General features: G+C 35.5%; 2 protein-coding genes across 3 annotated transcripts in view; one reads left to right on the top strand and one right to left on the bottom strand.

Moving 5' to 3' along the window:
- The window catches only part of TEX9 (testis expressed 9), a 63,752-nt gene extending 55,909 nt beyond the window's left edge, over positions 1-7,843 (top strand). For both annotated transcript variants that reach the window (XM_078448637.1, XM_078448638.2), the window contains 2 exons: positions 6,694-6,828; positions 7,455-7,843. In XM_078448637.1, coding sequence (XP_078304763.1) covers positions 6,694-6,828; positions 7,455-7,529 — 210 coding nt within the window. In that variant the 3' untranslated portion in view covers positions 7,530-7,843. The remainder of the gene's footprint in view (positions 1-6,693; positions 6,829-7,454) is intronic.
- The window catches only part of MNS1 (meiosis specific nuclear structural 1), a 47,767-nt gene continuing 37,762 nt past the window's right edge, over positions 7,295-17,299 (bottom strand). The window contains exons 8-10 of the mRNA XM_060618449.3: positions 16,044-16,301; positions 9,997-10,122; positions 7,295-8,356 (exon numbers count right to left, since the gene is read on the bottom strand). Of these exons, the coding sequence (XP_060474432.3) occupies positions 8,264-8,356; positions 9,997-10,122; positions 16,044-16,301 (477 nt within the window). The 3' untranslated portion in view covers positions 7,295-8,263. The remainder of the gene's footprint in view (positions 8,357-9,996; positions 10,123-16,043; positions 16,302-17,299) is intronic.

The raw sequence follows: 17,299 nt of genomic DNA, 5'->3' as shown, positions 1-17,299 counted from the left end.
GGAGACACAGAATCCGAAACAGGCTCCAGGCTCTGAGCTGTCAGCACAGAGCCCAATGCGGGGCTTGAACTCACAGACCGCAAGATCATGACCTGAGCCGAAGTCAGACACTTAACCGACTGAGCCACCCAGGCGCCCCTAAACTTCCCTTTTAGAAACACTTCTGCTATACCCCAAAGAGTTTGTACTGTTGTGTTTTCATTTTCATTTGTTTACATGTAATTTTTTATTTCTTCTTTGATACCTTGGTTGACACATTCATTTTTTAGTAGCCTATTATTTAACCTCTAGATATTTGTGTTCTTTCCAGATTTTCTCTTGTGATTGATTTCTAGTTTCATAGCACTGTGGTCAGAAAAGATGTATGGTGTGACTTTGATCTTTTAAATTCTGTTGAGACTTGTTTTGTGCCCTAATATGTGGTCTGTTCTGGAGAATGTTCCATGTGTGCTTGAAAAGAAAGTGTATTCTGCTATTTTAGGATGTTTTGAATGTATCTGTTAAGTCCATTTAGTCTCCTGTGTCATTCAAAGCCACTATTTCTTTGTTGATTTTTTGTTTAGATGACCTGTCCATTGATGTAAGTGGGATGTTAAAGTCCCCTACTATTATTGTGTTACTATTGATTAGTTCCCTTATGTTTGTCTTTAACTGTTTTATGGATCTGGGTTCTTCCATGCTAGGTGTACAAATATTTTCAATTATTGTATCTTCTTCTTGGATTGTCCCCTTTATTATATATAGTGTTCTTTGCTTTATGTTACAGTGTTTTAAGTCTATTTTGTCTAAGTACTGCTATCCCAGCTTTCTTTTGACATCCATTTACAAAATAAATATTTCTCTATCTCCTCACTTTCAATCTGCAGGTATTTTTAGGTCTAAAATGAGTCTCTTATAGGCAGCATATAGATGGATTTTGTTGTTACCCACTTTGTCATCCTGTGTTTCCATTGGAGTATTTAGTCCATTTACATTCAAAGTAATTATTGATAGGTATGTATTTATTGTCCTTTTGTTACTTGTTTTGTAGGATTTTTTTGTAGTTTTTCTCTGACTTTTGTCTTGCTCTCTTTCATGGTTTGCTGATTTTCTTTAGTGATATACTTGGATTCCTTTCTCTTTATTCTTTGCATATTTTTTACTGTTTTCTGATTTATGGTTATCATTAGGTGTATATATAACATCTTCTACCTTTATCATAGTCTTATGAAGCTGATGGTTGCTTAAGAAAGAGAGGGAGAGAGAGAGAATCCCAAGCAGGCTCTGCAATGTCAGCACAGAGCCTGACCTAGGGCTCGAACCCTTGAACCATGAGATCATGACCTGAGCCGAAATCAAGTTGGCTGCTTAACTGACTGCTATGAACATGAGTGTACAATTACTCTTTTTAACCCTGGTTTCAGTTTTCTTGGGTATATATCCAGATGTGGAATTGCTGGATCATATGGCAAATACTTATTAATTTTTCAGGAAACAACCATACTGCTTTTCCACAGGAGCGGTCTCATTTTACATCCTCACCAATGGTGCATGAGGGTTCTAGTTTCTCTGTATTTTCACCAGCAGTTATTTTTTGTGGTTTTTGTTTTATTTTTTTTATAGTAGTCATCCTAATATTTATTAGGGGGTTATTTCTCATTGTGGCTTTGATTTACATTTCCCTAATGAACAGTAATACTGACCACCTTTTTTGTGCTTGCTAGACATATGTATATCTTTTTTTGGAGAAAGGTCTACAAAATAGGCAAGGACTTGAATTGGTTGACTGTGCTCTGTTACTGATTTGTAGGAATTCTTTACATATTCTGGATATTAATTCCTTGTCAGATATATGATTTGCAGAGATTTGCCATTCACTCTGTTGATTTTGTCCTTTAATGTAGTATTTTTTAAAATTTTTTTGTGGTTGCTTGTACTTTTGGCATCCTAAGAAATCACAACTGAATCCAATATCATGTACCATGTCCCCTGTGTTTTCTTCTAATACTTTAATAATTTTAGGGTTTACATTTAGGTCTTTAACCAAACTTGAGTTAATTTTTGTAGATAGTATGATATAGAGGTACAAGCTCATTATTTTGCTTGGAGATACCAAGTTTCCAAGTACAGTGTGTTAAAGAGGATGTCCGTTCCCAGGGAATGGTCTTGGCACTCTTGTCAATATAATTATTTGTCCTTATGTGTTTATTTCTGGGCATTCTGTTCCATTGGTCTATGTCTTTTATGAAGGTATCACATTGCTTTGATCACTGTAGCTTTGTAATAAGTTTTGAAATCCAGAAGTATGAGACCTCCAACGTTGTTATTCATTTCAGGATTGTTTGACCATTTATATCCTTTTGAGATTCCATATCAATATTAGGATGGATATTTCCATTTCTGTAAAAAAACACAGTTGGGATTTTGATAGAGATGACATTGAATCTATAAATATCTTTTGGGTAGTATTGGCATCATAAAAATAAGTCTTTCCAATCCACAAACACAGAATATCTGTCCATTTATTTGGATTTAAATACTTTCAGCAGTTTTCAAGTTTTCAGTGTAAAAGTCTTTCATGTTGGTTATGTTTATTCCTAAGTATTGTATTCTTTTGAATACAATGGTTATTGTATGGTTACAATACAATGGTTATTGTACAATGGTTATTTCTTTTTAGGAATATTCATTGTTAGTATATAAAACATAACTGATTTCATGTAGAATCTTTAGGGTTTTCCACATACATGTGTTATCTGTGAACAGGAATAATGTTTCTTCTTCTTCTTTTTTTTAATTTGGATGCCTTTTATTATTTTTCTTCCCTGGATGCTCTGACCAAGACTTCCAGTACTATGTTGGATAAAGTGGCAAAAGCAGGTATCCTTGTCTTGTTCTTGATAATAGAGTAAAAGCTTCTGGTCTTTTACCACTGAGTATATTAGCTGTGGGCTTTTCATGTGGGGCTTTTATTATGTTGAAGTAGGATCATTGTTCCTTGTCTGTTTCATGTTTTTTAACATGAAAGCGTGTTTAATCTTCTCAAATCCTTTTTTGACATCATTCAAGAGGATTGTGTGTTTCTTTCATTGTGTTAATGTGAAGTGTTACATTGATTGATTTTCATTATGTTGAACCATCCTTGCTTCCAGGAGTATATCCCCCTTGGTCATTCTGTACAGTCCTTTTCATGTACTGTGGAATTGTGTGCTATTATTTTGTTGAGGATTTTCATGTAAGCATTTGTGAGGGATATAGGTCTGTAGTTTTTTTGTTGTATTTTTGTCTGGCTTTGGTATTAGGCTGATGCTGTCTTCATAGAATGAGTTTGGAAGTGTTTTTGTTCTCTTCAGTTTGGGTAAAGAATTTGAAGATGGTTCATGTTCATTTTTTTTTTTTTTTTAATATTTGGTAGAATTCACCAGTGAAGCCATCTAGTTCAGGGATTTCCTTGTTAAAAGGTTTTTGAATAGGGATTACCTTATTAAAAGGTTTTTGAATACTCCTTCAATCTCCTAACTAGGTACAGATTTATTTGGATTTCCTGAACTGATTTCGTATTTATCATTCAGTTTTAGTAGATTGGGAATGTCTAGGAATTTGTTTCATCTAGGTTATCCAATTTATTGGTGTACCACTGTTCATAGTATTCTCTTACCTTCTGTATTTCTGGGATATCAGTTGTAATGTCTACTCTCCCATTAATTTAAAATCTTCCAAAAATAATAAATAAATAAATAATAACATCTCCCAAAATGGGGGCACCTGGGTGGCTCAGTTGGTTAAACGTCTTCACCTAGGTCATAATCTCACGGTTTGTGAGTTTGAGCTCACGTTGGGCTCTGTGCTGACAGCTCAGAACCTGAAGCTTGCTTCTGATACTGTGTTTCCCTTGCTTTCTGCCCCTCCCCCACTTGCACTCTGTTGTAAACATTAAAAAAAATTAAAAAATAAAATCTTCCAAAATGGCTTTGTTTCTGTAAAATCAGTTGCAATATCCCCTTTTTCATTTTTGTTATTATTTTTTTGAGAGTGAGCAAACATGAGCAGGGAAGGGGCAGAGGGAGAGAGAGAAGTTTAAGTAGACTCCATGCCCAGTGCAGGGCCCAATGTGGGACTTGATCTCGCAAGCATGAGATCATGACCTGAGCCGAAATCATGAGTCAGACACTTAACAGACTGAGCCACCCAGGTGACCCCTGCTTTCATTTCTGATGTTAGTTGAGTCATCGTGGGTTTTTTTTTTTTTTTAGTCTAGGTAAAGGTTTGTCAATTTTATTGATCTTAACAAAGAATGAACTCGGTTTCATAGATTTTTCTCTACTGTTTTTTTATTCTCTATTTCATTTATCTCTGCTCTAAGCTTTATTTTCTGTTTTCAACTAGCTTTGGGTTTAGTTCTCTAGTTATAGTGAGATTGTTGATTTGAGATATCTTCTTTTTTAATGTAAGCATTTATAGCTATACATTTCATTTTCCCCTTAGCACTGCTCTCACTGCATCCTATAACTTTTGTTATATTGGGTTTTCATCGTCATTTATCTGAAGATATTTTTCTAATTTCTCTTGTGATTTCTTCTTTGACCCATTGGTTGTTTAAAAGTATGTTAATTCCCATGTATTTATGGATTTTCCATTTTCCTTCTGCTATTGATTTCTAGTTTCATTTCACTGTGAACAGGAAAGACACTTTGGTTTCAATCTTTTAAAATTTCCTAAGACTTGTTTGTGGCCTAAAATGGTCTATTTTGGAGAATGTTCCATGTGCACTTAAGAAAAATATATATTCTGCTTTTCTTGGGTGTAATGTTCTAATGTCTTTTGGGTCCAGTTGGTCTTTAGGGTTGTTCAAGTACTGTTCTTATTGCTCTTCTTTCTGGTTCTATCCATTATTGTAAGTGGGGTATTGAAGTCTACTGTAACTGTAGAGTGGTTCTTTTTCTCCCACCAATTCTGTCCATGTTTGCTTCATATATTTAGGAACTCATGTTGGGTGCATATATAATTGTTATAGCTCCTTGGTGAATTAAGCCTTTTATTATTATATAATGGCCTTTTTTTGGTCTCTCGTACCTGTTTTGACTGAAAGTCTATTTTGTCTGGTATTATTGTAGCTACCTCCATCCTCTTGTGCTTACCATTTGCATGGATTATCTTTTTCCATCCTTTCATTTTCAATCTGTGTATGTCCTTAGATCTAAAGTGAGTCTTTTGTAGACAGTATATACTTGATCTTGTTTTTTAAATCCAATCTATGGGGACTTTAATTCACTTACATTTCAAGTTATTACTGATGGGGAGGAAATTCCTGCTACCATTTTGTATTATTTTCTATATGTCTTAAAGCTCTTTTTGTCATTTAAACGTCTTAATTTCCTAGGAGTCTCAGCCCTGCTGCTTCTCAGGGCCTTAGATGTTGTATTTTATTCCTCTGCCCATAATCTCTTGCCCTTAGGCATTCATGGTTCTGCAGACCCCCAGTAGCCCTCAGGTGTAGCAGTTCCCATCAGTGCTCTGAGTCAGGCAAGACAGTCCCTCAAGCAATCCTCAGACAAGTCAGAACATCACAAGTAAGTTCCACTCTTTTTCCCATGAATTTAGAGGCTTTTTTCCACTAGGCCAGGAGAGTGAGGGGAAAGGGTGAGCATAAAGGCCATAAAATTTCCTATCATTTTGAATGTGACTTTTTGTTGGTTAGGTGTTTGGTTGTTACTGCTGCTTAATTGGCTTCTAGAGTTCTCACGTTACATTGGGGAGTATATTGTATCTTCAGTGTTTCCCTGTGTATTTGTTGGGGGGAGAAGGGTCTGGAGCTTCCTAATCTTGGTGATATCGCTGTTAATTATCTTTTACAGAGATTTATTTTGAAAAGAAGTCTAATATTCTATTATTTCTGGTACTTTTTTATGTGTATGTAGATTCAGATTTCCTTCTGGTATCATTGTCCTTTTGCATGAAAGACTTCCTTTAATATTTCTTTAAGATCTTCCCATACTTAAATAAATTCTACTGACCTGTCTTAAAGCTCACAGATATTTTTTCTGCACTGTCGAAATTGCTGCAGAGCTCATTCAGGTAATTTTTGCCAAAATTACAAACTCTGCCTTGTCAGGCCACTGGCTGAATTCTCTTCCCAGCTCTCTAGACCACAGCTCTTGCCTTTCATGTTGTCTTTCCTAGGGGTCTCACTCTGCACGTGGGCTATCTAGGTATCTGCCAAGGATTTGAGGGAATTTTGAGGGCTCTTTTCTTTCCAGGATTTGCCACCTGGAAATTTCTACCACCCTGGCAACCCTGCTCTTTCATTCCTTAGCCCAGTAAAACTACTTTTTCCTTGAGGTCTATCTCCTGTGAACCCATTAAGTGGAAAGTGCTCTCAGAAGCCAGTTGAATATGGACCTCAGTCAGTTTATTTCCCTTTTTTCAAGGATCATATCATCTCCACTTTCTGCTTACTATTGATTACTCATCTGTGCCTTCAAATATGTTATTGTTACCCTCAGAAGAGTTTGGTCCATTATAAGTTACTCTGCCACTACTGGAATTAGAACTGAATTATATTTAAAATGCTTAAAATGTATGAGTTATCAAAGTCAGTTTTTCAGTAATGCAAAGAAGATTTACAAAAATTTTATATTTTAAAGGTAGTTATTACAAAGTGACTATAGTTTTTATAATTTGAAGACTATATGGGATTTGTTTTTCCTTGTGCAGGATATAGCCAATGAAGACCACAAAAAAATTGAAGCATTAAAGTCTGAAAACAAGAAGCTAGAAAAACAAAAAGGAGAATTAATGATAGGGTTCAAGAAGCAGTTAAAATTAATTGATGTTTTAAAAAGGCAGAAGGTGAGTCTATTCTAAAAAAAAACACAGTTAAATTGTAGATATTTTTAGATGTGTTTGATATGCTTAGGTGCAAAATTTTACCTATAGAACATACATAATAAGATTTCTACATAACATGTCATCCAAGCAAATGGATATTTTCAGGCAGGTAAATTAGTAATGTGGAAAATGGGACTGGTAAATACAGTATGGGTACTCCCTAATGATAGAAAGTATATACAAGAGTATAATATGCTATTATCTTATTGGATTGGTTTGCCTCTTTAAACACGGAAGAGTGAAAATGGATTCCAAATCACTCTTCCCTTCTCTACACATGAATTACCTGGTGGTGAGAAGATTCGAAGCCATGGCTCTGCCACTTTCCCTTTTTGCAAAGGTTATGTATTAAAATACTACTGACGTGTTCTCTCAACAGGTTGATTCAGTAACCACCATGGACAAATAGGCTTTTACAGGCTGACCCTTGAATGTAATTATTTCAAATATGTTTATTGGAATTAGAGTACACATTCCAACAGAGCTTATCATTTGATAGCATATTTATATACACATTTTTATCAACTGCGTGTTGTCCTGTGGTCTACTCTTAATGCTAAAACAATATTGATTTGTTACAAACACAGATGCATATTGAAGCTGCCAAGATGCTGTCTTTCACCGAAGAGGAATTTATGAAGGCACTTGAATGGGGAAATTGATAAGTGACCTACTTTAATTAGTCTGTATAACTGACTGTGTGCCCCATATACATTTTAAAGTTTTAATGATTTATTTTTACTCTTTATAAATAAGATATTTGATAATGAAATCAAAGCAATTGCAACAAATTCCCTGTTTAGATTTGGGGTGGATACAAAATTGATAGATGATTATTAGAAAATTGTGAGCCACTTGCCCTTTTATATAAAGTATTTTATGCTCTGGTGATTTAGCTCTAGTTAATAAAAACAGTACTAGCACATAAACTGTCATTTAAGTTCTTATTGACAATAAAGCACTTTGAAATTCCTCACTCTTTACTATTCTTTTCCCTTATAGTAGAAAGAAAAAGATAATTTCCCTAAACACAAATACCAAGCTCTGAGCAGGAGGAGTAGTATGGAAAAGTTAGTCTCCTGGGTTCGGCTGTATTGTATTTATATAAAGGAAATGTTGTAATGTGGTGTGTAACTCAGCTCTTCAAATTATCAGTACAAGAACAAGAATTTGGCTAATAGCAATTAATTTTATAGATAAAAAATATTCTGCAATTTAATTTTATCAGAAAACAAATATTTTCTTATAGATAATTGTTTACAAATGATGAAATACAGAGTTGCTTTACAAAATCCAAATAGATTATGGATTCTATCACTGACCTGTGAAACAAAAGTCACACTGACATCTAGTGGTGAAAACAAAACAATCCAGGTTTTACCAAATCTTGATGGTATCACTTCTCTTCACAAATTTCGCTCCTTTTCTGATATACTTTTCTAAACTCTTCACCAAGCATATCAATATCATCCTCCTTTTTAAATACTCCCTACAGGAAAAATATTTTGTGAGTTACTTCAAATGCCAGAATATTTAACTAAATGCTTCTAAGACTAACATATAGACTACAAAAATTTGTAAAGTTATCTCCAAGATAATGAAATCTATTTCATAGGTTTACATATAATATCACTAGTCTCTGAAAATTATGACTCTGTGTATAATGAAATCTTTGACCTGATTTCCTGATTTTATTTATCAGCTCCAGTATAGGAATTTGTAATAGGAATCTGGAATTCTATTTTACTACCTCAAGTACCACTGCTTGGATTGGCTGAATGAGAATTTCATAAGGTATGAGAGCAGTCAGAGTTAAGAGACTGAGCTTTGCCAGATTCATGCATGGGATTGGCTCTCACCTCCATTCTATGGTTGATCAGCAAACATTGTCTTGCAGGAAAGACTCCAGATTTGGAGTTACATGCCCTTTAAGCAAGCCCTTTGAAATTCTTGATGCTTTTATTTACTTTTCTTTTCCTTATAGTACACAATAAAAGGCTGTTAAATATTTACTTATGTAATTTAAAGGAGCTAAAGAATAATTTAGGTCATTTAGGGCCATTAGGACCTAAAAGATTAAAATCATTTTGGCAGAACAGGTTTGTTAGACTCTCCTTATCTCCACATTTATTTCCTTTTAAAAGTATCTAAACTGAGATTCTCCAGAATTTATAGTCTAATTTTTTTGAAATGAATTTCTTATAGCTTTTGTCAGTATATCATTTCATATTCATTAATCCAATCAGCCAATTAGACTATAACATCCTGTGGACAAGCAATAATTACTCATATATTTCCCTTTATCTTTCCTTAGCACTGGACTGAACCCAAAATAAGCACTTTATTCTTCCAATGGAATAAAATATCAAATGACATTTCTATTTGAAGGTTGTAAATTTTATTTACATGAGTCCAGATGTTTATGGGGCTTAGGAAAATCCATTGTTACTTCATTTATAGTCAGAATGTATCCCACTTATACATGAAAATCTGTTACCTTCTGGAAGTACTTTTAAAAATAGATTACTTAGTACCTACTTATAACCTCCCATTATACAGCAGCTCTGTCTCGGACTCGGTTCAAGCATGTTTCTGTTATCAGTGTTACCAATTACAAGAGTTTCCTGTACAAAAAGTATCACAGTTCCTTTAGGGTAGTTTAGTTTTAGACTTCCTACACCAAAAGGGAAAAAGAACTTCTAAAATTTAAATTCAGTAAATCTAGCTCCTACTTTAAGAATGTGCCAAGATTTGGGGTACCTGGGTGGCTCAGTCAGTTAAGCTTCTGACTTTAGCTCAAGTCATGCTCTCACAGTCCATGAGTTCAAGCACCAAGTCAGGCTCTGGGCGGACAGCTCAGAGCCTGGAGCCTGCTTCAGATTCTGTGTCTCCTTTCTCTCTGACTCTTTGCTGCTTGTACTCTGTCTCTCTCTCAAAAATAAATATTAAGAAAAAAAAAAAAAGAATGTGCCAAGACCAACTCTAATTTTAGAGACAGATGTTCAATGACTGCCTCTGATCCCACTGCTGCTTTGTAACAGCCACAAGTAAGTGAAACCCAGGCCCTCTGTTTTTTTTCCCCATTATTAGAGTTTAGGAAGATTATACCTTGAATTAAATCTCACTTACTTTAGGAAGATATCCTAGTAATTTTGTAGCATGTTCTTTGAGAAGCTTTAGTCTTTCTTCTTCAATAATTGCATTAATACATCCTTGTCGTCTTTGCTGCAACTGCCATTCTTCCAGTTCACGTTGCTGGAAATGTAAATGAAATTTTATTGTCACAGAATACATTAATCTTTTAAGAAGTCATCAAATAAAGCCATCTTGCAGTGGATTAGATAAAACTGAACTATTTTTTACACTAACTTCAGAAAATATTATGTAGTATATATATCTTTTATATTTATTATATATATACAAATCTCTTTTTTACAGTCACTATTCCCTTAAGGATACAAAAAAATAGGCATGGCTGGGATTTTAGGGAGGCAAGTATATGTCTTCAGGACAGTATCTTCATCACCAAGGAAAAAATGTACAAAGAAGGGACTTCCTAATTAATTCAAATATTTATGTAATGTTTACCATATGCCAATTGCTGAAGGCAGCTTTCAGTGTAAAACAAAACCAAAAACTGGATGAAACAGAATAGGGATATCTAAAAGATAAATATTTCCATGTATGTTAAAAATGTTAAGAGCCCATATGAAGCACAGGAGTAGCAGCAAGAGTTCTAACAGGAGAACCAGTGTTTCTCAGGCAACAGTTCTGAATGCTCTCATGTAACCGCACCAAAATTCTGTGCCACATGCTATGGAAGAGATGGCCAGTTTTAAAAGTTTTAGGGCTTAAAAGAACTCTTACAGCGTTGTATCCAAATAATCTATTGGAAAGGGAAGGGTGCTAAAGGCAGGCCACTGAAGTAGTGATGAATTCCTACATAGAATTAAAGTAGTATTAATGTTGAGCTGGTCTGTGCAATAAGTAGTTTCCTAGGGTCACAATTTCTTCAAAACTCTTCATAGTTACCAAATAAAGAAGGATGCTAGGACACAGCCATATCCAATGCCACTTAAGCCTTTAATGGCTTCTAATGAGACTATTTTGTCTACTATGATATTACCTTATTTGCATTACAGAATCAGAAGAAGCATTGGTAGCTGAGAAAAGACTTACACTCTCTACCCATCTTGTTATTGAATCAAAGAGTTGAGTGGCTCTTACTTATTTTCTAAGATGATATAAAGTTATAGAATCTGCCATGGAATCGTTATACCTGAATTTGTTTTGAGACTATATTTCTAAGGCTCCCTTATAATCATGTGTGGTCACAACAGGACTTGGTTTCTGCCAATGGACTATAAGCAAAAGTGTCATATGGCAGATTCCAGGAATCAATCGTATACACCCACTTTGTCTCTCTTCAACTCTTCCATCTGCTACTTGAAACATGAAGGGTGAAGATCCAATTTAGACCATGAAGATAAAGGGTATAGGCTACAGAAGCCACAGCGAAATGCTAGGATGACCCTGGTTCCTGAAGGCTGAATAAAGCCTCCATTCCAGCCCTGAATTCCCTTAGACTTTTATGTGAGAATAGTAAACTATCTACTATGCCACTATTAATTTGATACTCTGTACCTGCAGCCAAACCTAATCCTAACTGATCTGTTCTTTATAAAAAGGAGATGCAAAAGATTCTGAAACGTTGTGAGGAAAGGTCAGTTGTTAGATTTTTGTCCAATGATGTATGGTCTCTAGTTGGGGTAGAATATAAGATTTCTCTACTTGGGATGTGGTAAACACATTAAATATTTATCCTAATAAACACTTTCATAGTAAATTAGGGTAAATAGAAAGTATGAAACCAATTTGTCCATTTAGACAAACTCAATAGAGCTGGTATTAGGTAACTCTTTCCTGGGGAGTTTTATATTTTGTCTAACCATATGATTTTTTTAGAGGTAGACAGAATTGTAGTTACCTATTTAGGAATATATCTGAAATCTAAAAAAACAGAGTTAGAACCTTATAGGATTAATGTGTTCCATGATCATGAAAATCCACCCTTGCTCTTGGGCAAGAAAAATGTGACCCAATCTCACAGACACTTTTAGCACACAGCTTTATATTAGGAATATTTACATTAGAAAAAATTAAGAAAATTAAGACATAAATTGTAGAAATATCTATGCTTTAGGTGGTTTTATGTGATTTCCATTTATAGTTGCCTTGCTAACTTTTCTAGGAGCTTTCTAATTACCTCTGTAAGCCATGAGATAGGACGGTCTATCACTGTTTCTACCTCTTTCTAGGCAAGGAGTATTCAAAACCTTCTGATCATTTCAAATTTTCATCAAAATTCTAATTTTCATCCTCCTTGACTGCTCTGCTTGTCTGACACTGTTGATCACCCTCCTTGATTCAACAAACATTTATTATTCACCACTTGTCAAGCAAAATGCTAGGTGCTTAAAGGTTAACCCTTAAAGGTTAGAGTAGATCATGACTGATTTATCAAAGATAAGGAATTGGGATTTTATGCTGTAGGAATCCACTTAGGTTTAAGTACGAGGAGGACATAATGAATTTTTTAAGCCCATTATAACTAGTAGCAGATGGACTAGTCATATGGTGACCAGTAGATAACAATTTCAGTAGTCCATAGGAATGGTATTAAATGTCTGAACTAAGTTATTAAGAAAAGAAACTGGATTTAAGACTTATTACTGAAATGAAGTCAATGGAATTTGGTGGCTGACTAAAAATTATTAGATAGGAATGGGGAAAAGTCCAGGATGATTTCAAAGTCATAGACTTGGGTGACTGACTGAATATGCTGTCTTTAACCAAGATTCAGGCTACAGAAACTGTAAAAAGTTTGTGTGGAATGTTCACTTTTGGAAACTAAATTCTAAGGCACCTACAAAATTTCCAACTATATCATTTAGACAGCTAGAAATATGGCATCAGAACAAAAGCATGAAATGAATAAGAATAGAAGAGTCCTAAAAATTGAACTCCAAGTATCCCCCCCACCTCCCCACTTCATGGAGCAGAAAAAAAAAAAAAGAGCTGACCTCGCTTAGTTTTCTGTGACTACAACCATCCAGATTCTCTTGCCTTTCTGACCATCTCTTGGTCTTGTCATTGTTTTTTTCCTCCTCCTTCTACTCCTAAGTAAGAATGTTCGCTGAGACTCCATCATTGGCCTTCTGATTGTTTCTCATTATAATATATTCTTGGAATCTCTGTGTGCTAATTAATGCCAGATATGTATGTTTAGGAAAACTTGACCTAAGCTTTGCTCCTCTGAGTCAAGTGCCTTCAAGATATTTTCAATTTGTATTTCTATTTCAAGTCCAACATGATATAAACTGAAGTAATTATCTTTTTTCTCTGACTCAAAACATAACAGCACTTGGTATTCTTTGAGTTCTCCTAGTTGAAACCTTGGAGTTATTTTGACTCCTTCCTCCAGTCTACCCTATATGATCCACCAACAAAACAAAACAAGACAAAACAAAACATACCAGTCTCATATTCCTTTAAAAATATTTAAACTCTTCCTTTCTTGCTTCTCCCATGCTTTGTTAACCTATTCTAGGTACTCATCACCTCACTCTTGAATCACTACATTCTCTTCTTCCTAAGACCATGTTGTGATCACCAATTTCCTATTGTATCATGTCTAAACTCCTCTATCACTCAAGTTTCTCATTGTGGGTAATTCCATATGCTGCCAACTTAGAATAGCCTTCTTCTGCTTTTATTCATCTTTTATGTATTTCCAGGAAAACCCACATAGTTCTGCCATAAATGCACAGTTGACCCATGAACAACACAGGTTTGAACTGCGTGGGTCCACTTACCTGCAGATTTTTTTCAGTAATATAATATGGTACCATAAAGATATTTTCTCTTATGATTTTCTTAATAAGATTGTTTTCTCTAGCTACTTTATTATATGAATATAGTTTATAATATGTATATAAAATGTGTGCTAATTGACTTTTTTAAAATAAGATAATCTTTTTTATTTTTTTATTTTACAGAGAGAACACAAGCTGGGAAGAGGGACAGAGGCGGGGAGAGGGAGTGGGGGAGAGAGAGAGAGAGAGAGAGAGAGAGAGAGAGAGAGAGAATATCTTAAGCAGGGCTCCATGCACAGCACAGAGCCCAATGTGGGACTCAGTGCCACAACCCTAGGATCATGACGTGAGCTGAAATCAAGAGTCAGATGCTCAATTGACTGAGCCACCCAGGCACCCCATGTGCCAGTTGACTCTTCATGTTATCAGGAAGGCTTCTGGTCATCAGGAGGCCATTAGTTAAGTTTTGGAGGAGTCAAAAATTTTATGTGGATTTTTGGGGTGGGGGTTGGGGGAGGTGTCAGCACCCTTACTTATCCCCTGTGTTGTTCATGGGTCAACTGTATTGCACAATTGGTAAATTATAACTACCAAATTCTATAAATGTACACTGTACATTTAAGAAATGTATTCTCAGTATAATTTTATATATAATTGAGAGTTTTGGGAATCTATACCCCATTTTTTGTACTACACTAGAAAGTACCAGAATTAACTTGTATTTATTTTGGTTCTCTCACCAATACTCAGCAGAATGCCTAGCAGATCAGTATCTATTGATTACAAGAATATCCTGAGATTTCTTTCTGCCTACTCATACTGGAAAAGATCATCATTAGGATATCAATTAACTTAATTCCAGCTCTGCCACTTACTTGCTATAAAACCCCGACCTACCTAACTCATAGAGTTGAAAGGTTAAAGTTATTTGCTTGAAATGAGCTTAGAATAGTTGAATGACATATGTAAAAGCTCAATAAATGTTAGTTGTTACACTACCACTTATATTAATTATTTTAAAATATTTACCCTATGCCTAATCTGTACTCTTCATATTTAGAGTGTTTATCTTTACAAAGCACTTATACGTTATCTTATTTGGTTCTTTTTTTTTGAATTTTTTTAATGTTTATTTATTTTTGAAGGAAAGAGAGACACAGTGTGAGTGGGGGAGGGTCAGAGAGAGAGGGAGACACAGAATGTGAAGCAGGCTCCAGGCTCTGAGCTGTCAGCACAGAGCCTGACGCGGAGCTCGAAATCATGAACCATGAGATCATGACTTGAGCCCGAGTCGGACGCTTAACCGACTGAGCCACCTAGGTGCCCCTCTTATTTGGTTCTTAAAGCACAACAAGCTGGTGTGGCAGATTAAGTATTATTTCAGTTTTATAAATCAAACATAAAATAGATAAATCAATGTGTCCAAAGGCACAAACCTAGTTCCATCTCCAACTCTTAAATCCATATTTCCAACTAAGAAATCAACCCCTGGGGCCTCAAAATCAATGTGGACAAAATGGAATTATATACCCCCTTGAAATCTATTTTTCTTTGTTTTCTTTAGGACATCACCCACTCACTCACTGAAGATGGAAGCAATAGTATTATTTAGTGGTAGTAGCAGGCATAATCCTGCTCTCACCTCTCCAGACCCAGCTAACTGGTCAGCAAGCCCCATCAAGTCTATCTCCCTAACATCTCTCACATGGCCCCCTTCTCTATTTGCACAGGCTTTCCCCACCTATCATGGACTGATGGTAGTAATGTCCTAACTGATCTCCCTGTCTCTGGTCTCACTCCAGGCAGTACCCCCAGTACCACTACTCAAGTCATCTTTCCAAGTGCAGATCTTATCAGATAGCTTTCTTAATTTTTCAGTGGGTTCCCCTGGATAAAGACCACCTTCCTTAAAATAGCATCCAGGGCACTCATGATCTGTGCCCTGTCTACCACACCAAGATGCCCATACCTGTATAATTATTGTCACGTGTACCTGGCATATCTTTACAATGATTGTTTTTATATATTTTCTTTAACCAAGACCATAAAATAAAATCATAGATGTCATAGACTTAGCTGTACATATGTTCTCAACACCAAACGGTGTCTAGCACATAGAAAGCATCAATAAATACATTCTAGATGCATAAATAAATGGTCAGAAAATGTCTATGCCATGTGACTAGTAAGCAGATATCTAACATCACCTGGCACATAAAAGGGTTTCAGTTAAATGCTGAGTGGATGAATAGATGAGCTGACTACTGTTCAGTGATAACAAAAATGAACACTTTTTCTTACTTTGTCTGCAAGGAACTGGTTGCGACGCTCTTCAATAAGCTTTTCCACAGCCCTCCTGTGTTCTAGCTGCTTCATTCTTTGCTTCTGAGCATTCATCAGTTCTGTTCGATCATCCTCAGCAAGCTTAGCTAGCGTAGCTTTTCTAAAGGTCTCCTCTTCCTCTTTTGCAGCCTGGAGTACTAGTTCCTTCAGGGCCATTTGTTCTAGAAAATCTTGTTTCAACTCCTTTTGCTTTCTTAATTTCTCTTCTGCTTCCTCCTAAACAACAATCCGTATAAACATTGATTCAGTAACTGTTTCTTTACAACAGATTTATAAAGAAAGGGTGGATAGAGTTTGGTTAAGTGCAGTGTTACAATATGAAATAAAGCTGAAAAATTAAGCCTTTTCAAGATAACACTTTCCCTCACCCTGTTAACACTAGTTGGATAAAGGACATGTTACTTTGGATTGCCTTCTTTTATTTTTAAATTTTAATTTGTATCTATTTTGAAAGGAGCTGACATAAAAACTTTTTTGCATAACTGAGATCATTAAATCTGTGGTCTGTGAAATTTGTACCCACAAAGAATCATTCTAGAATCTTGCCTGAAATTATGATTCAAATTACTGGGAAATATTTTTCAGAATAATAATCTACAAGTGACAAGCACAAGTTTTTCAGGAAAATTCAAATTTACTTGGAGCAGTTCAAGTGTTTTCCTACAAGCTTTAATTTTCCTAACATTATGAAAAATTTCAAACATAACTGGAAAATAGAAGTTTACAGTGATCACTCATCTACCTAGCACCTAGATACTGTCAGTAACATTTTACTATTTTTGCTTTATCATCTATCCAATTAGGACTGATACAATTCCTTCTCAACTGTAACCTGCCTTGCCTAATTCAAACACGATTTCCAGGAGGTAAGCCATATCCTCAAGGCAATCAAAATATTGCCTTAATAACAGCCGTTTGGTCAGATTTCTTACAGGTAACAGAAGCTATAAGGGATTTACTACAGGCCAGCAGGTGTTATGAGAGAACTTCCAGGATGGCCAAGGAGCCAGCCACCATCTTGGTTACCATCTGTCTTTGGTAGAGTTAACCATCATGGCTCAAATTCCATGATGGTAACTCTACCAAAACTACTCCCAAAGACCCAGTCTTCTACATGTGACTGTGACCTCATTTTGCCCACTTCTATCTTCACACCTTGAGGTGGAGAGTAACTTGGAAGATAACCTAGGTCCTATGAAGAATTCTAGCTAAAA

Source organism: Panthera onca, chromosome B3 (genome assembly GCF_046562875.1).
Source record: "Panthera onca isolate mPanOnc1 chromosome B3, mPanOnc1 haplotype 2, whole genome shotgun sequence".
Taxonomy (NCBI): Eukaryota; Metazoa; Chordata; class Mammalia; order Carnivora; family Felidae; genus Panthera; species Panthera onca.
Note: the sequence above shows the minus strand (reverse complement) of the source record. Positions and strands in the feature narration are given on the sequence as shown.